The sequence below is a fragment of the Vicugna pacos genome, chromosome 2 (genome assembly GCF_048564905.1).
Source record: "Vicugna pacos chromosome 2, VicPac4, whole genome shotgun sequence".
Lineage (NCBI taxonomy): Eukaryota > Metazoa > Chordata > Mammalia > Artiodactyla > Camelidae > Vicugna > Vicugna pacos.
In genome coordinates this window covers 78051000-78068721 of record NC_132988.1, presented here as the reverse complement: position 1 = coordinate 78068721, position 17722 = coordinate 78051000, and the positions used below count along the sequence as shown (strand labels likewise).

The following is a 17722-nucleotide window of genomic DNA, read 5'->3' as shown; positions in this document are numbered from 1 at the left end:
ACACATTTTAATAGAAAAGCATTTTCCCAAGAGAGGTATTAAACCAAGGGATTTATTGGGTGAAGCTGAGTATCTCATTCGTCACTCCACCAGTGAACCAAGTTACTGCAGAACCTACTGGATAAGACGGGGTTTTGAAGTCATTCTTCTGCCCCATCCTGAGCAAAATTCTGGCTCTTCAGGAACAATATCAGAGCCTGCCTTGCCAACCGGCAGCACTGAAAATTCCTTCCAGTTAGGAAATTTGGAACTCTTTCACTTGCGCCTGATTTAGCAACAACCAGACGTCAGGGCTGCCTGTCTCAGAAGAGGGTCGCCGTAATAAGCAGGACTTCACCAAGGTCAAACTTCAGTCCATTCGGCAATGAGCACTGTCAGGTGTGCGTTCCACAGGAATTAGGCTCACCCCCTTTTCCCAGTCACAGACTCGATTCCACTTGAGCTGTAAGACGTGTATACTCTTGAAAACACTTTCAAAAGAATACTTAGGCATTCACTACCCAGGCTTATATGAAAAAATTAAAGATCAATCTGAATCCCTTGTGATGATATTGCCCAAACATGTTTCTTGATTTTTTTTTCCCATCTGCTTCAGTGGATTTCCAAAAGCCCAGAAACTTTGTCTTTGTCACTGCTGTGTCCCCAGACCCAGAACAGTAGACACACAGCAGACACCAAATATAGGTTAACTTTATAAAGCTAGAGGCACAGTAATTTGAAAGCCTTCCCAAGAAAGCTTTGATTCTCAAGTTAATTTTTATAATTGGCAAGGATGCATCTTCAGTCAAGGGATACAATTTTCAAAGCTTCTCAAAAAAAAAATCACTTAATTTTAAAAGCAGTGAGTATCATATTTGACCTCAAGAGGAGACTGACTCTTTGTTCCTACTCTTCTAGGCATCCCACTCCCAGCCATAGCTTGGAACTCAAAGGGATTCAAAATGTTTTAATTCACCAATGTAGAACATGTTCTATTTTCAAAGCTGTCCCGGGCATCTCTTCCATAGAGCCAAGAGGCCACCAAGTAGCCAGAATTGCTATATGCTTCCTGCAACAGCAGAGGGCACCATCACAGGGATTTTTTTTTTTTTTTGAACCCCATGAAGAGCCATCAAAGGGACCTCAGCCCGTGTAATATGGGCAAAGAATTTGCCAATCACTCAAAATGCAGAAAATACCACTGAACTTGCTTTCAGCTGCCTTCATACTGCTAGGTTATTGTATTCTCTAGGGATGCTAAAAATCTCATAGCTTTCCCAGTATTGGTCCATGTCTTCCTGTAAATGTCTTCATCTTATTCTTATTTCAGCAGAGAATTAAATTTGCAAATTCAGTTATAATTCTAAATAAAGAAGGGTTTTTGCTTTTTATATTAAAATAATGACTCAGGAGGGTAGGTATAGCCCAGTGGTAGAGTGCATGCTTAGCATTTATGAAGTCCTGAGTTCAATCCCCAGTACTTCCATTAAAATAAATAAATAAATAAATAAAATTTATTTATTATTTATATAAAGAAACTAGTTTTTTAAGAAAGTTGTTGCTTTCTAGAACTTTTATTTCTACCAACATGTACCCATCCTCTTTTTTATATGATAAAAGAAAATTATTTTGAATGCTTCCATAAATGGGCAAGAGAGTTATGACTCCCCAAGCCAAAGGCTGAAAGAAGACAGGTTATCCCAGAGAGGTAAGCAGGGCAGAGAGGCCAGGTGTCTGCTTTCGCCTTGAGGGTGTTGGCTGAACCAAGCAAACTTGAGCAGTGATTTCCAGAGCTTTAAGGGCCTAACGGGCAACAGACAAGCTGAAGGCCGGCCCAATGTGGGAAGTCTAAAGAAACCCTTCCCTTGAAAGGTGGGATCCCAAAGGGCTACACCTTGTAAGTAAGAAGAAAGTAGAACTCACCCATCCCTTACTCATGGATGCCAGCTGGGTAAATTATCTGCGTCAAACCTTAGTGCTACGTGAAAGGGAAAAATGATTTCCCCCTGAGGATTTAAAGTCACTTGGCAATTAAAAGGAAAGAACTGCTTATCAACACAACACGGATGACTCTCAGAAACATTACGCTGAGAATTCAAAACCACCAGATGGCCCTCATTTCAGTAGGCTAAATTCATACTATTTACACGGTTCAAAAATCCTCAAGCCAATAAGTTAGTTTAAAGTGGTCCCAGACTGATCGTGCCCTAGAACAAGGGAAGGCAAACTATTCCAGGTGAGGGGCCAGGGAAGTAAGTATTTTAGGCTTTGTGGGCCATTCACTGTTGCAACTATTCAACTCTGCTGTAGCAGAGAAGCAAACACAGGCAGTGTGTGAACAAACAAGTGTGGCTGTCTTCCAGTAAAATCTTACTGACAGCAACAGGCAGAGGGCAGGATTTAGCCTATGGGCTGTAATTTGCTAAGCCCTAAGCTAAAGGCTTGAAGGAAGATAAAATTCCAAAGATGACATCATCATGAAAATTCTGTAAACACACAAAGAAATAAATGACTCCATTCATGAGACGCCTCACGGGGGAAAAAAAAAAAGAGTTAAACCCTCAAAAGATGTAAGATTTTGGAATAGTTGGAAAAACATATAAAATCAACAAGCATAAGATACTTCATAAACTTATTGAAGAATACGCACATTTGAAAAAGAATCAAGTATAACCCATAGAAATGAGAAATATAGAAATTGAAATTATAGACTCAGTGAGCAGTCAATTAAGCAGAACTGAAGAATTAGAGAAATGGTACAACTGAAGATTGTCCAGAAAGAAGTCTAGCTCATGGCAAAGAAATGGAAAATATAAAAAGGAGATTAAGAGGCATGTGGGATAGACTGAGAAAGTCTAATATTTGTTTAATCAGATTTCTAAAAAGACAGGAGGGCAAAGACATTGTGTAAAGGGATATCTGAGAACTTTTGAAAATTGATGAAAAATACCAAACCACAGATGAAAAGCCAACAAGTCACAGGCAAGATAAATATGAAGTGCTTAAATAACAGAAACAAAGAAATGCTCTTAAATACACTGTAGAAATATTACCTTCATACAAGAGATAATCAGGCCTAGTGGCTGATTTCTCAGTGACAACTCTGGAATGATGCTTAATGTGTTTAGAGAGACATAACAATTGATCTGAACATAAACACCTACATCCAGCAAAAACTTTCAAGAATATGTACAAAATAAGTACACTTTCAGAAAAACACAAACTGAATGTGCCAGCAGCAGACTCTCAGTAAGGAAAGTGATCCCAGATGGAAGGAGAGATAAAAGAGGTGAGGAATGACAAAGTGGTGACCAGGTGGGTAAACACTGACTGTATAAAAGGGTAAGACTGATGATGGTGGCAGCAACGACTATGATAATCTGTGGGGTTATATAAGTAATTAAAATGCATAATATCATATAAATTAGCAGAAGGAATGAAAGACTGGAATTCAAGTTCTGGGTCCTTCTATTATTCAGGAGTATAAGGACAGTGGTCAGTTTTAGACTTTAATAAGTATGCAGGTTGAAATTTATAAAGTAACCACAGAACAAATAGAAATAAGATCATTAACCTCCTTAAGGAGAGAAAATGGAAAAAGAAAAAGTAATAAATCCAGGAAGGCAAGAAGGACAGATTTTAAAGATGGAAGAGAAAGCACAAAATAAGATAAAAAAAAATAAATCCAAATGTTATTACACTAACTGTAAATGTTGTTCTCATATCCTGTTGATGGGTTGTGTAAAATGGGGCAAACTTTTTGGAAAGTTCGGCTGTTTCTGCTCTAACGCTGAAACGCTCCTACCCTGTCCTGGAGCAGTCCTAATTCCTACTACACAAACAACTAGAGAAACACCTGAGCACGTCTGCTAAGAGACATATACAAGCATGTTTACAGTAAGTTAAAAAAAAGAAAAAAACCTATTGTCCATTGACTGTAAATGGAATAACAGTTTGTGATTTTTTTCAGACCTTCCAGAATATACTATTTATCCTATTTATTGGCCTGGTAACAGGTACACAGGTATCTGTTTTTACCACTGCCCTAAAGTGTACCTGCACACTTTCATATATATTTGTGTGTGTTTTACAATTTCACAATAAATAAAAAGAAGACAAGTGAGAATCAGTTGTTAAAAAAGCTGAAAAGCCAATGAGTGCTAGAGCCCTAATTAGAAAATGTCTTTATGACTCTTTATCTCATCATCTTAACCATTACTCCAAAAAATAACATCAAATACCAGTCGTATCAATCCACTAGAAACCAGTGTTAAAAACACAAGAGCGAGCACATAGCTTTTGTCAAGTTCCTAATAGAGCCCCTAGATTTCAGTACGGATCCCAGATCCTAGCCTTCCCCCAGCCCTAACCCGGGCCTCCCATCACAATCTACTCAGACCCAGCAGGAAGCAGGTTAGGACTGCAGTACCACATTTAAGAAAATACATTTTCTGAAACCACCACCAAGAGCAATTCTGGTCAAGAGGCAGCCCTCATGACCAGGGTACATGATCTGTAGTCCTAAGAAAACAACAGCCCTTAGCATCTATTTCCAGATATCAAAAGAATGCCCAAGTGCAGCGTATGCACCGAGGGGATAACGGCAAACCACCAAGACAAAACTGAATAGGTCTTGGAAAGTCTGCTTATACAAGAAACTGCTGGAGAATGTTCTTTGCACCAGGCTGTGATCCGGGATCATTTCCCCTATGCTCTGAGTGTACTTGCTGATTCAGACATGGCTGCTCATCCAATCCCAGGATATGCCAGGACATTTCAGAAACCCTTGGCGTTCCTGAAACCCAGTGTCTGTAAATATCACCAAGACAAAGAGGTGGGAAAAAAGACGCAACCTCAAGGCTCAATGAATGGATCTATGCAAGGGTTCAATGAAAGGTCTTACCTAATGGGATTTTTCTACCAAACCCTGCCTACCCTTGATATCCTAAGACAGTTACAGAAGACTCAAGGATACTAAGCTCTGGGCATGACACCTCTAAAGTGAGCACAAAACAATATTAGGGAAGGCAAGTCAAAAAAAGGCGCTTTAGGGAGCATAAGCTAAATCTGGGCAGTATTTGCTTTCTAGAAACGTTTTCAGTATCACAGTAATTCCTGAAATAACTTGAAAACTAATCCTCTAAGTCAAGACCTACAAGACAAAGGTCCTGAGTGAAACAGCATTAGATTTTTCTAGTGAAAACATGCCAGCATTATTGCTTTCACAGCGCTCCTGAAAAGACATATTACCAGTGGCCAGACAAAACAGCTGTTAGTTGTTCTAATGGTTTTTCTGAGAACTGGCCTAATTAATAAAATGGATTTATCAATTCAAACTACACTGAATATGAGAAAGAAAAAGAAAAAGAAAATCTTCAGAGAGAAAACAAACAGGACAAAGAGTCACCCCAACACACTTCTTCGGATTTGCTGATTTTCAATCCAGTTCACCTCCAGGAGAGTTTTGGGGGAGCCCCCAAAAAAGGGAAAGATGGGGGTGAGGAGTGAGAAGAAAAGCACAGCTGACCGTTGAGGGTCCCCTGTTCGCAAATTTTCTTTTGGGATCGGTTCCATCTAGCTTGGTAAGAACAAACACTGAGAGCACTGTAGCAAGCCCAGCGCCAGCCGAGAGAGCATCACCGGAGCTCACCTGCAAGATAACTCAATCTGTGACTCTGATCAACATGCAGTCCACCAGCCCAGAGTCCAGAACTAGGTTGATAAAAAAAAAAAAAAAAACCCACAAATCAAAACCAGTGGTTCATGTTTCTCATTTCCTAGATATTCAAGTCCAATAAAACCTATGTCATGAAAATGGAAAACAAACGATCCTTCTTTGTAATAAGAAAGAACAGAAATTACTCCAAATCAGAAGAGCAGACGTGTGGGGAAAATAATGCAACACATATTTAGAAATATAGAATTGATTTGTATTCACCGTTAAGACAGTTTCACATTTTCGTACATGGTTACCCGGAGAGAGCACACCCGATGGCATTATATTGCTGTCAAACACTGCTTACGCTGCTGAGGCTGAAAACACATTTTCCCCTTTAAAAAATTTAAGGCTCAGGTTCCAAAAGGTAATTCGACCCCTTATTTTCCTGTTTAACAAACTAGGAGAGTTCTGAAATAAAGACCAAGAGGTGGACGGGGAGGGCCAGGGCCACACACTTCACTCACTCCTACTTGCGCTGAAGACACTCAGTGTGATCTGCTGTTGTTGTAAAAGGCTCCTCCTATTTGAAAATGTGTTGGTTACAAGGTCAAACAACCTAGTTAGTAGACGGGAGAGGCCTTTAAGTATGGGTCTTCAGCACACAAACAAGGAAAACTTTATCACCAGTTGCTGGCTAACGTGCTTATTTGCAAGTTGCCTACATAAAAATGTGCACACGCAGTAACGTGGACTCACTTTTCTTTGGTAAAGCTCACCAAATAGTATGTCTCTACCGACAAGCTAGTAAAAAATATGTACGTTTCCTTTTGACTTTCGGATCAAGTGGCCACAAAGCTGTCCTTTCTCTTAAAAACTGTCCCCAGTTTTCTTTCCAACCTTGTGGTAAAACAAAACCATGACAGCAACCCTGAACTGACATGTAATCCCTGTTTAAGTGGTTGAAGGGAGGGGGGGAAAGGGCGTGAGAAAGCTAATTATGAACAAAAACTGGAGTACCTTTTCCGAGAATTACCCCATCAACGAGTTCCAGACACAACTCGTTCCAGAAGTGTTTTAGAAGCACTTTTTCTGCCCGTACAAATAGTTCACTCAATCCACAATGACACAATCGTCTTACTAAAGGCAGAATCTGTTAAACCCAGTAAACCACCTTACAGTTCACGAGCTTGATGCTATAACAACAAAAGCCAAAAAGGGCACCTTTTTGTGGCTTCTGCCTCTGGCATAAAGAGGTAGAGACAATCATCCTTTAGAAAAGATTAACAATAAAAGAACGAAAACAGTGAAACAAAGCCCAAAAAACAACCCCTGCCACATTCGGTTTCTAAAGACTAGTTCTGGAAAGCCAGGGTGGCATTCAGTTCGATTCTGAGTTGAGAGATCCGTTGCCCACAATCATCTTGCTGTAATTCTTCTGCTGCTCTTCCTTAAAGGTGTCCTTCACCCTGGCTCTCTTCAGCCCTCCATCCCTGAAAACAGAAAGACAAATAAATCAAAGATACTCCCAGTGGTGATTTACAAGGGTTACCTATTAACGCGTGCTGCATGGTGCCATGACACTTAGGCAGCTGGTCAGCGATGAGGCAAAGTACACCGGACTTGGAAGCACAAAGACCCAGATTTCTGGGTCAGAGGTAGACCTCTGCTCTACCACTTAACCAGACGTGTGTTACTTTATGGAAGGAACAATCTCTCTGACGTCTGGTTAAAATAAAGAACAATTTCTCTACTCAGTTTCTTTTCAGAAGCTAGGGCTCCTCTATTCAGTATTTGGATACCATATACCTATCTTTTCCCCCGGAAAGGAAAATACTTTTTTTAAAAAAAATCTAAATCGACCTATATCTTAGCAGAAAATCAGATGGAAAATTTTAAATATCCACACAAGAAATGGTGAGGGTACTCTGCGTGTGTGGATAAATTCCTTACAGAGAAATGGGGCTCATCAGTATTCAAATCTAATCCTATTGTCTGAGAAGTCATGTTTTCATTCAAAGCACTATATTTCAAGTATTTATGATCTTCCATATTCCAAAACACACTCAGAGTAAGACAGGTAAGAAAAACATAAATTTCATTCAACAGTAGTAGTGCCGAAGTCAGCAGCATTCCTTAATTCAGAGCCTGTGAATCTTTGAACTCTCTTCAGGGTGATGAAAACACAGACCTGCCTGGGTTATAAGGACCCTGCGTGCCTTTCCTTCTTTGGGCAGCACCAAGGAACAACAAGCTCGATGAGCTGGAAGGAGACTGGATGATCAGGGGCTACTATCTCTCTCCTAATCTAACGTTTTAGATTTTAACTCCTAGGAGACCGTGGACCAAGAACTTGCTTACTTTATACTCTGCCTGTTTAATTTTAACCCAGCTAGGCACAAATGTTTACCAAGTGCTCTCTAATGGTGATGCATGGATCATAGGTTAGCCAGTGAACCCAATGCCGTGAAGTCAGAACTTGACCTACAAACAGAAGCCTGCCTGAGCCCAGTGCAACGTTCTGGCCTCTAGAGTCAAAACTAAGACACAGCCCACCAGGACGGCCCCAACTTAAAAACAGACTTCCATCCACAAATCTGCCAGGAGGTCAGTTGTAGGAAATTTCCATGAAATCAGGTTATAAGTTGTCATTAGGTCTCCAGAATTGTCCACAGGAGCCCTTTATCCAAATGAGCTGCCTCTAACACTTCGCAGCATTCATGTGAATTCGGACTAGTAAGAACTAAGAAAGGGAGGGAGAGACAGAAGGAAGGCCAGTCATCCTTCCCTGTGGTCCAAGCCAAAATGGACAAAAATTCAAAGTTAGCAACATTTGTCCTTTACCATCTTGACATCATTTTTAAACAATTCTCCTTCCCAGGCACCCAGGAAACCGCACACTACTCTAAGCACCCCAGCTGTGACTGGCCACCCCTAGAGACTTCAAAGTTTTACCCAGTTCCCTTTTGCCATGGCAGCAGATCTTAGTTCTTTTTTTTTTAAACTGAAGTATAGTTGATTTACAATGTTGTGTTAGCTTCAAGTGTACAGCAAAGTGATTCAGTCATACATATACACATATATATATATTACACATATTCTTTTTCAGATTCTTTTCCATTATAGGTTGTTATAAGATACTGAATATAGTTCTCTGTGCTATACAGTAGGTCCTTGTTTTATCTACTTTATATTATAGTAGTGTGTATATGTTAAGTGGAAACTCCTATTTTATCCCTCCCCTCCATCCTTTTCCCCTTTGGGAACCATAGTTTGTTTTCTGTCTATGAGTCTGCTTCTGGTTTGTAAATAAATTCACTTGTATCATTTTTTTTAGATTCCATATATAAGTGATATCATATGATATTTATCTTTCTCTGACTTACTTCATTTAGTATGATAATTTCTAAGTCAAGCCATTTTGCTGCAAATGGTATTATTTCCTTTTTTTGTGACTAATATTCAATGGTATAGACATACCACAACTTGTTTATCCAGTCATCTGTCGATAGACATTTAGGTTACTTCCATATCTTGACAATTGTAAACAGTGCTGCTATGAACATCTTTTCGAGTTAGAGTTTTCTCCAGATATAATCCAAGAGTGGGATTGCTGGATCATATGGTAATTCTATTTTAAGTTTTTTTAAGGAAAACCTCCATACTGTCCTTCATGGTGGCTGCACTAATTTCCATTCCCACCAACAGTGTAGGAGGGTTCAGATCTTAGTTCTTAAGGAGGACAGCAGCCATAAATAAAAGCCAGTTTAAGATGATACAAGTAAATTCTCACTTAATCTAGGAAAAAAAACAATCTAGACATGCTAATTCACACCTGATGGATGAATGACAAATACATCTGGAAAGGCAGTGAGCCTATTTTCTTTTTAAAGAAGAGACTAGGTAATTAAAAACAACCTTTTATTATAAAATCACATATGGCCTGATATAAGGAAATGTTAAAACTCTGAGCGTTACTTTTGCCATTCTATTCAAGCCAGTCTGACTGAGAGTCTGTCCTGGGGCTAACTCCCTTAGGCTATTTTGTTTCTCAAAGTTTTCTTCCTTTCCTTGTTATCTGAGGCTATAGATCCAAAGCTCTAAGCTTTTCAGGGCAGGAGCAGGGCTAGGGTGTCAGGCAAGAGGTAGGGGGATAAAGACTAGAAAACAATGAACAAGGAAGATACAAGAACATGGGTCACTAGGGCATCTATAAACTACAGCATTGGTAAGCCTGTCATTTCATGATGGTGGGATGTGTGTAATTTAGTTTCACATATTCCAGTGTAGAGAACGTAACACAAATGTTGGTCTTAACCCATCTTAACCCTACTCTTTTTTTGTTTAAATTATTTCATTTTATTTTATTTTATTTTATTTGTTGTTGAAGTATAGTCAGTTAACAATGTGTCAGTCTCTGACGTACAGCATAATGTCCCAGTCCTGTTAACCCTAATCCTGACCTTAAGGCCAGTCAGTTGCCCTAAATCAAGAACTCATACTCCCAGAGGGGTCAGCCAAGCATGTAGTCAGAAGGCCACCCTCCAGAGGTACCACTATAAGCCTTCAGCTACCTTGTTCTCCCATCATCCTCCCAAGCTTTATAAGTAGCATAATGAATTTTAGAAATAGGTTTTTACTGTAGAAATTAATAGCTTATTAATTAGCATAATGGATGCCAGAAAGTCTTCCCTGAGTGAAATTAGCTGTGTTCAAGATACGTGAATGGATTAAGTATTTTAGAGATAATCCCCTCCCCCTTGCATTAAAGGGTACATAAGAATCCAGCTGGCTCTTCTACCAGAGGCTTAATCCCTAAACAGTCCTGGGTCCCTCCATGTGTTCAGATGTTTTTGGCTGCCTGGCTGAGAGCCTGACTTGGTTAGCCACATCCTGCTGCTAGAACACTGCCAAAATTGACTCCCATGAACTTTCCACATCACATGTTTTCAAAACACCAAAAAGATAAACAGCAGGGACCTAATATTAGTAGGCCTTGAAGTATGGACTGTTTTATGCCAGTCTACGAAATACAATGTCTATGTGTGTGTAAAAATTTAATCCCCCATCATAACATAGGTACATTTAACCCTCACTGACACAGACTAAAAGTTTGTGTGCTCCCCCAAATTCATACTGAAGCCCTAACCCCAAAAAATACAGTATTTGGAGATGGGACCTTTGGCAGCTAATTAGGTTTAAATAAGATCATGAGCACTGGGCCCTCAAGATGGATATAGTGCCCTTATAAGAAGACACATCACACAGTTTCCAGCCTTCAGAACTGCGACAAAATAAATTTCTGTTGCTTAAGTCACCCAGTCTATGGTAGTTTGTTTTGGCAGCCTGAGCAAACTGACACTCAACTACACTCAGTCTTCCTCAAACAAATGAACAAAAAACTAAAGCTATAGTTATCCATAACTAAAAATATTTCACTTACTTCCTGTCAAGTTTTTAAGTTTTATTTAACATAGTTATAGCTAGAGTTAAATATGCACAAGCCTGGGGGTTGCCCCTCGCCTCCCAAGGTCCATACCCCATGCTCAAATCCATTCACACTTTCTTCTTCAGTGAAAGAATTCTTAATTTTAGCTAGACACATGGCCATACAGAACAAAGACTACATCTCCCAGAGCCCTTTGCATCAAGGTGTTATCACATGACTTGAGTTCTAGTCAACAGATACAAGTGGAGGTGGCGTGTCCAACTTCCCGCCTGAGGTTCCCAAAGACATGAGTACATCCTTCTTGTTTTAGTTCTTCCCTGCTGGCCATTCTGTTGTACTCACTGGGTAGAGCTGAAGCAGCTGCCCTGGACCATAAAGTAGAAGCACACTGAGGATGGTAGACGAATACCAAATGAGCTGTTATACCAGTTGAACTGCCTATGGTTAAGTGAGGGGGATAAAACTCTACCTTATTCAAGACATGGTTAACGCTGTATAAACCACTGTCAGTGTCAGCTAAACCTCCAGCGAACTAGCAATAATAAATGACATTATTAAAAGTTGGGTTTTTAGAGGGGAGGGTATAGCTCAGTGGCAGAGTATGTGCTTAGCATGCACAAGGTCCCGAGTTCAATCCCCAGTACTTCCATTCATACATACATACATACATACATACATACATAAAAGCTTAATACCCTCCCCTCTCCGAAAAAGTTGGGTTTTTAATTTTTAAAAAATGACAGTACTGAAAATGTCTTACCAGGGAAGCTCAGTCAATCCTCCTTGTACAGCAATAGCAGACTTAACCCTATTAGCAAACTGGACTGCATCTTCTCCTTTCTGGGAAAAAAAAAAATTACAAGTACATCCTGGGGACAGAATCTTCAAATAATGCTTTCAAATATCTCATAATCATTTAGATTTGTTTTAAAATATAAGATTCACATTTTAGCTCAAATATTCTCTATTCTGAATCACAGCAAATATTTGTTCTATCAAGAAAATGTAGTGCTATATTGTTTAATTTTTTATGATGTGTATATATATATATTTATTATGCTCTTTGTTAGTCTTATTCGAGATACAACATTCCACAACATTTGTAGGTTCAATGAACCAATAGCAATTGTAAAAAAAAAAAAAAAAAAACCAATAGCAATTCAATGAACCGATAGCAATTCTTACGGAAAAGAGTCTCTGAATACAAAAACAGACTGATTTTGAAGAGAGCTAAATATATTTATTTTCAATGACTCATTTGCTGAGGAGGCAGAAATAAAGTCCAACTCTAGCTGACGTGAGGAAGACAGATACCCAGGTTTTCAGGTAAAGGTTTTCTTGTCTTTATCTGATTAGATAAAGCCATTATCTATGGAATACCTCTCTAGTCATAGGGGGCATGTACCACACATCACAGACAATGGCCCAGCTGGTCATCATTCGAAGCAGGTAGCTCACCATGTTGTATTTACTACTGTTCCAAAATGCATCGCCAAATTGAGGATTATACTGAGAAAAGAGGAAAGAAAATGCATTCCAGTTAAAAATTAAACGGCGGCTTCTCTCATCCATGTTAATGGCTAACAAGCCAAACATCTCTATCAGACCCCAAGAGAAAGAGAAAAGCTATTTCACTGGACAGAAATGATCAAAAGAGTAAACCAGGTCAGATAACTCCTCTGCCTAGAGCCAGGAACGCTGCAATAGGGAGGTTATTGACATGACCCTTAAATATCTGTCTCCCGACCTGACTGGAAAGCGGGTCAAAGTAGGAACAGCATCTGTTTTGCTTATCAGTGTATCCTCAGTTCTGGAGCACTGGCCCGGCACACAGTCCCCTGGTACATACTGTATACATATCAATAGAGAGAAAAGATGATCGAGCAAGTGGGGCAAGTGCAAACAACTGGTAAATCTGAGTAAAGAGCACACAAGTATTCTTTATTAAGTTTGGAATCATATCAAAATAAAGTTACCAAGTTACTGCCCTTTTGGGGAGGGTAGGGGTGGATAATCTTTTTTACCTTAATTGCAACTGGATGTATGGTTCCTCCAATTTCAAAGCTTCCCTTTTTGAACATCATTACTGAAGTATTGTTGATGCAAGTTCCTGGAGGGGAATTGGGGGGATGGGTGAATATTTTTTAAAGCAGTCAATTTTTAAACTGATTTTTTTAAATGAATTATTTTGATATAAAATAATTGAAAATATTCACATTATATCACAATTATAGACATTTTACTACCATCTCATAAATCAATTTCTGCTTAAGTAGTAATTCAACAGTTTTAAGCAGATTTACTAATAAATTTTTACTTTATTACTGAATATTCTAGAGATACACAATAGGTGATAATTTCAATATATTTAAAATAAGGAACCTTAAAAAGTTATGGACAATGCCTTTCTAAGTTCATTACCCAAACATAAATTCTAAGATCAAAAAAAGTACCATGACTGCCATTAAATCTCAAAAGGAAGCAGGGAATTACTAGCTCAGAAGCCATCTCATTCCTGTAGGACAGCACAGATCTGAACTAAGAATGCCAATTCTAGAACAATCCAATTCCTCATACACTTTTGGTACTTGTCATCAACTATAGCTTGGTAAGCAATCCCCCTTCTTACCTTCAGGAAAGATTAATATGGGTAATTTTTTCTTATCAGCAATATGTTCTCTTAGTCTGTGAAGAAAAATAAAGGATCAGAATTCTACCTTTAAAAAGAGAGAGGTGGGAATCCTCTTTGGTATTCTTTATACTCTACTAGCACAAATATAACTGTAACACAGTAAGAAGAAATCAGACTGAAATTCAAAATGGTCCCTTTCTAAAAAAGTGTACGGGTATGTACACTGCTTCAATTTCTCTCATCTCCAAGGAGTGATTTTCAGTGCCTTCTGCCTACTCTTAAGAGTGCTAGGCAGTCATGTGACGTGCGCCCTCGAGCCCGTGTCATGAGCTTTGTTCCTTTCTCCACATACTTATATTTTCTCATCTAAAAAGTGGGAATATTGGTTGTGGGACTTGTCCACCTCAAGACCATTAAATATAAGAAAACTCCTTCAGTGAGTCAGGCTGAACTTTTCTGTGAAACACACACCATAAAACTAAGAATGAAAGAAGTTCTCCCAAGCTTAGGTCCTGCCCTGCCTGCGGCCAGCCCTACATTTCCAGCTGCTCACTGGAAGCTGGTAAAGCTGAGATAGAGAGACTACAGCTGCCAGAGTGTATACCACTGCTAAATCATTCCAAGATGGGGAACAGTTTCCCAACCTTAAAGAAATTTCTTCAGGTACTTTCATTTTTACTCTTAAACGCATGGCCCACCTTCACCCCTACAGAAGCGAGGACTACAGTGTCTTCAGTTAAAAGGCAAAAGCTGTTTCCAAACAAAGGCAGCTCAACTCCATCCCAAGTCCCAGGAGCTCCTTCGCCTGTTCCATGAAGAGCATTAGGTCTGTCTGTCTCTAGACGGATTTAAGTGATAACAGTCACTCAGCAAACACTTAATCAGCCATCTGTTTATCCAGCCAACAGTTACCAATTATTTACCTTCAAGCAGTAATTTTTAGCTTTAAAAATTCAGTGACTGGATTATCCGTAAATCCCGGCAATATAAATGTACTGGCCTTTTAATCTCATTGTATATCCCACTATGACTACAGAATTAAAAAATCTTTAAATCTAGCTAAGACAGGTGATTCACTAGAAAAGGCCAACCATAAACAGAGCTCCGTATGCTGCAGTTTGAGCCCTTGGTGCCGCTTAGCCCTCTCTGGCAGGAAGGCCACAACTTATCAGACTTTATGCTACCCCCATGGATGCCGAGTAATGCCACTGCTTACCTCTGAGTAACCAGGTGTCGGTCCTTCATTTCTGAACGTTCAAACCAGACATGTGGACAAGCCTTGACCATAGCTCTCTGAATAATTCCCATCAATCCACCATGAACTTGGCCAACCTAGAAGAACCATGAGAAAAAGGGGGAAAATGTAAAGGCATAGCTGTCCAGAGAATGCCTTTTTTTTTAGTTCCTATTAGTTCCTATTTCCCACTCAGAGAAAAGACTGACCTTCTACTGATTAAAGTTCTTAATCTGTTCAAAGAATATAAATAGCCAAATATAAGCACAAAATGTTCTTTAGTAGCATCTTTGAATTTTGAGCTATGTTGCTACATTAGCTTTACTTCAGTTTTAAAAAGTAGGAATCTTTCAGCTGAGTCAAGGTAAGGGAAATGCAAATTAAAACTACACTGAAATAATGATTTCAGACCCAGCAGACTAATAAGGATGCAAAAGCTTGACGATGCACTCTGAGCCAAGGCTGTGGGAAACAGGCACTCTCACACATTGCTTGGGATGTGGGAGAGGACAACCCCCATGGAAGGAAACTTGGCAGTATCTATCAGAACTACACATACACTTACCCTTCAACTCAGTAACTCCACTTCTAGGAATCTACCCTGCAGATATACCTCCAACAAAATGAAAACATACATACACAAGGTTTTCATTGCAGCATTATCTGTAATTGCAAGATACTGAAAAATACCTCCATGTCTGAACATAAGAACTTAGATGAATACACTATGGTACATACACACAATGCAGTACTACGCAGCGACGAAAAGAACAAGGTTGATCTTTATGACTGGTAAGGACTGATTCCCAGGAGATGTTAAGTGAAAAAAGCAAACTGCAAAAAAGCAAATGAAGTGTGCCACTTTTTGTGTCAGATGGAAGGGGAAGTATACACATTGTTTATCTCTACAAAAAGAAAAAATAACCAAAATCAACAAAGCTGTAGATTTCACAAGGTCAGAGGAAATGGGGCAGAATAGACATGGATGGACTGACACTTCTATGAGTGCAGCTTTTTTGTTTAGTTTTGACACTTAGAAGCATGTTAATGTCCCACAAATTCAAAAAATAAATCAACAAAAATAGGACTAGCAAAGTGCAAGCAAACTTAAACAAATGAACCCAGCTGTATTTCAAATGAATAAAAGAACCCTGAAGGAAGAGGGAGAGAAAAACTCAAGAAATTTACAAAGACAGTATTTGACCACATCCGCTCCATCTTAGGTGGGGTACCAGGAACTGCAAAGTACCCTGAATTATTTTACTACATTTGTTTTTTGTAGTAAAACAGGTGAAGCAGTTCTGAAACAGTTTTAGATCTACTACAGGCTGGAGAAAACGAGCAAACACGTTGATACTGTCAGGAAACAAGGTATCCACTGTGAAAAGAGGGAAATACGAACATAGATTGATGGAAAGTGAGAAAGAACTCCATGAGTTGAGTGAAATGCTATAGATTCAGATTTCCAATATATTAATATTATACATGAATATGAAATATAAACATATTGTAATAGAAACATTTATGCACATATTTACAAGAGAGAGAAAGCAGCACATGAAAATGCAAATGATAAAGCAAATGGGGCAAAATGTTACCAACAGGTTAATGTGGTTAAAGGGCTTATGGATATTTAATGTAACATTCTTATCATTACAATTTCTCCTGTAAGAAAATATTTCTAAATTTTAAAAAAAAAGTAGAGGTCTTTATTTAGGAGGAAAAAAAAAAAACTTTGTAAAGCCACTAAGAAGAGATCTTGAATGCTCTTCAGATACATAGCTTATGTTTAGCCAAAAGAGGACAAGTATGACTTCAGGAAGTTAGCTGTACAGTTTCTCCTACTTCTGCCCTCTACTGACTGATTTCATCCAGTTGGCTTAGAGTGGATGGGGATGAGGAGTGGGACAAAAATAGGGGAAGGGTATTAAGTGGTACAAACTTCCAGTTATAAAATAAGTAAGTCATGAGATGTAATGCACAGCATAGGGAATACAGTAAATAAAGTTGAAGTAACTTTGTATAGTGATAGATGGTTACTAGGTTTATCCTGGTGATCAATTTGTAATATATATAAATATCAAATTACTGCATTGTACACTTGAAACTAGCATAATATTTTACATCAACTACAATTTAAAAACTGACTATACTTCAATAAATACATATACCAAAAAAAAAATCTAAAAAGATAAATCCAACTTTTTTTTTAATTGAGTTAGTCAGTTTACAATGTTGTGTCAATTCCCAGTGTAGAGCACAATTTTTCAGTTATATATGAACATACATATATTCATTGTCACATTCTTTTTCACCATGAGCTACCACAAGATCTTATATATATTTCCCTGTGCTACACAGTATAATCTTGTTTACGATTCTATATATATATACATGTCAGTATCTACGAATTTCAAACTCCCAGTCTGTCCCTTCCCACCCCTCTTCCCGCTGGCAGCCACGTTTGTATTCTATATCTATGAGTCTGTTTCTGTTTTGTACTTATGTTCATTTGTCTTTTTCTTTTCTTTCTTTTCTTTTTTTTTAGATTCCACATATAAGCAATCTCATATGGCATTTTTCTTTCTCTTTCTGGCTTACTTCACTTAGAATGACATTCTCCAGGGACATCTATATTGCTGCAAATGGCATTATGTTGTTGGTTTTTATGGCTGAATAGTATTCCATTGTATAAATATACCACAGCTTCTTTTTTTTTTAACATTTTTTATTGAATTATAATCATTTTACAATGTTGTGTCAAATGCCACA

General features: G+C 38.6%; 1 protein-coding gene across 4 annotated transcripts in view; it reads right to left on the bottom strand.

Moving 5' to 3' along the window:
* Window positions 1-5887: 5887 nt before the first annotated feature.
* GPAT3 (glycerol-3-phosphate acyltransferase 3) overlaps window positions 5888-17722 on the bottom strand; it is a 58539-nt gene continuing 46704 nt past the window's right edge. For 3 of the 4 annotated variants that reach the window (XM_006198276.4, XM_072942532.1, XM_072942546.1), the window contains 6 exons: window positions 14933-15048; window positions 13714-13769; window positions 13109-13194; window positions 12465-12593; window positions 11845-11924; window positions 5888-7128 (listed from right to left, as the gene is read on the bottom strand). In XM_006198276.4, coding sequence (XP_006198338.1) covers window positions 7017-7128; window positions 11845-11924; window positions 12465-12593; window positions 13109-13194; window positions 13714-13769; window positions 14933-15048 — 579 coding nt within the window. In that variant the 3' untranslated portion in view covers window positions 5888-7016. The remainder of the gene's footprint in view (window positions 7129-11844; window positions 11925-12464; window positions 12594-13108; window positions 13195-13713; window positions 13770-14932; window positions 15049-17722) is intronic. The other variant, XM_072942541.1, reaches the window with a different exon arrangement.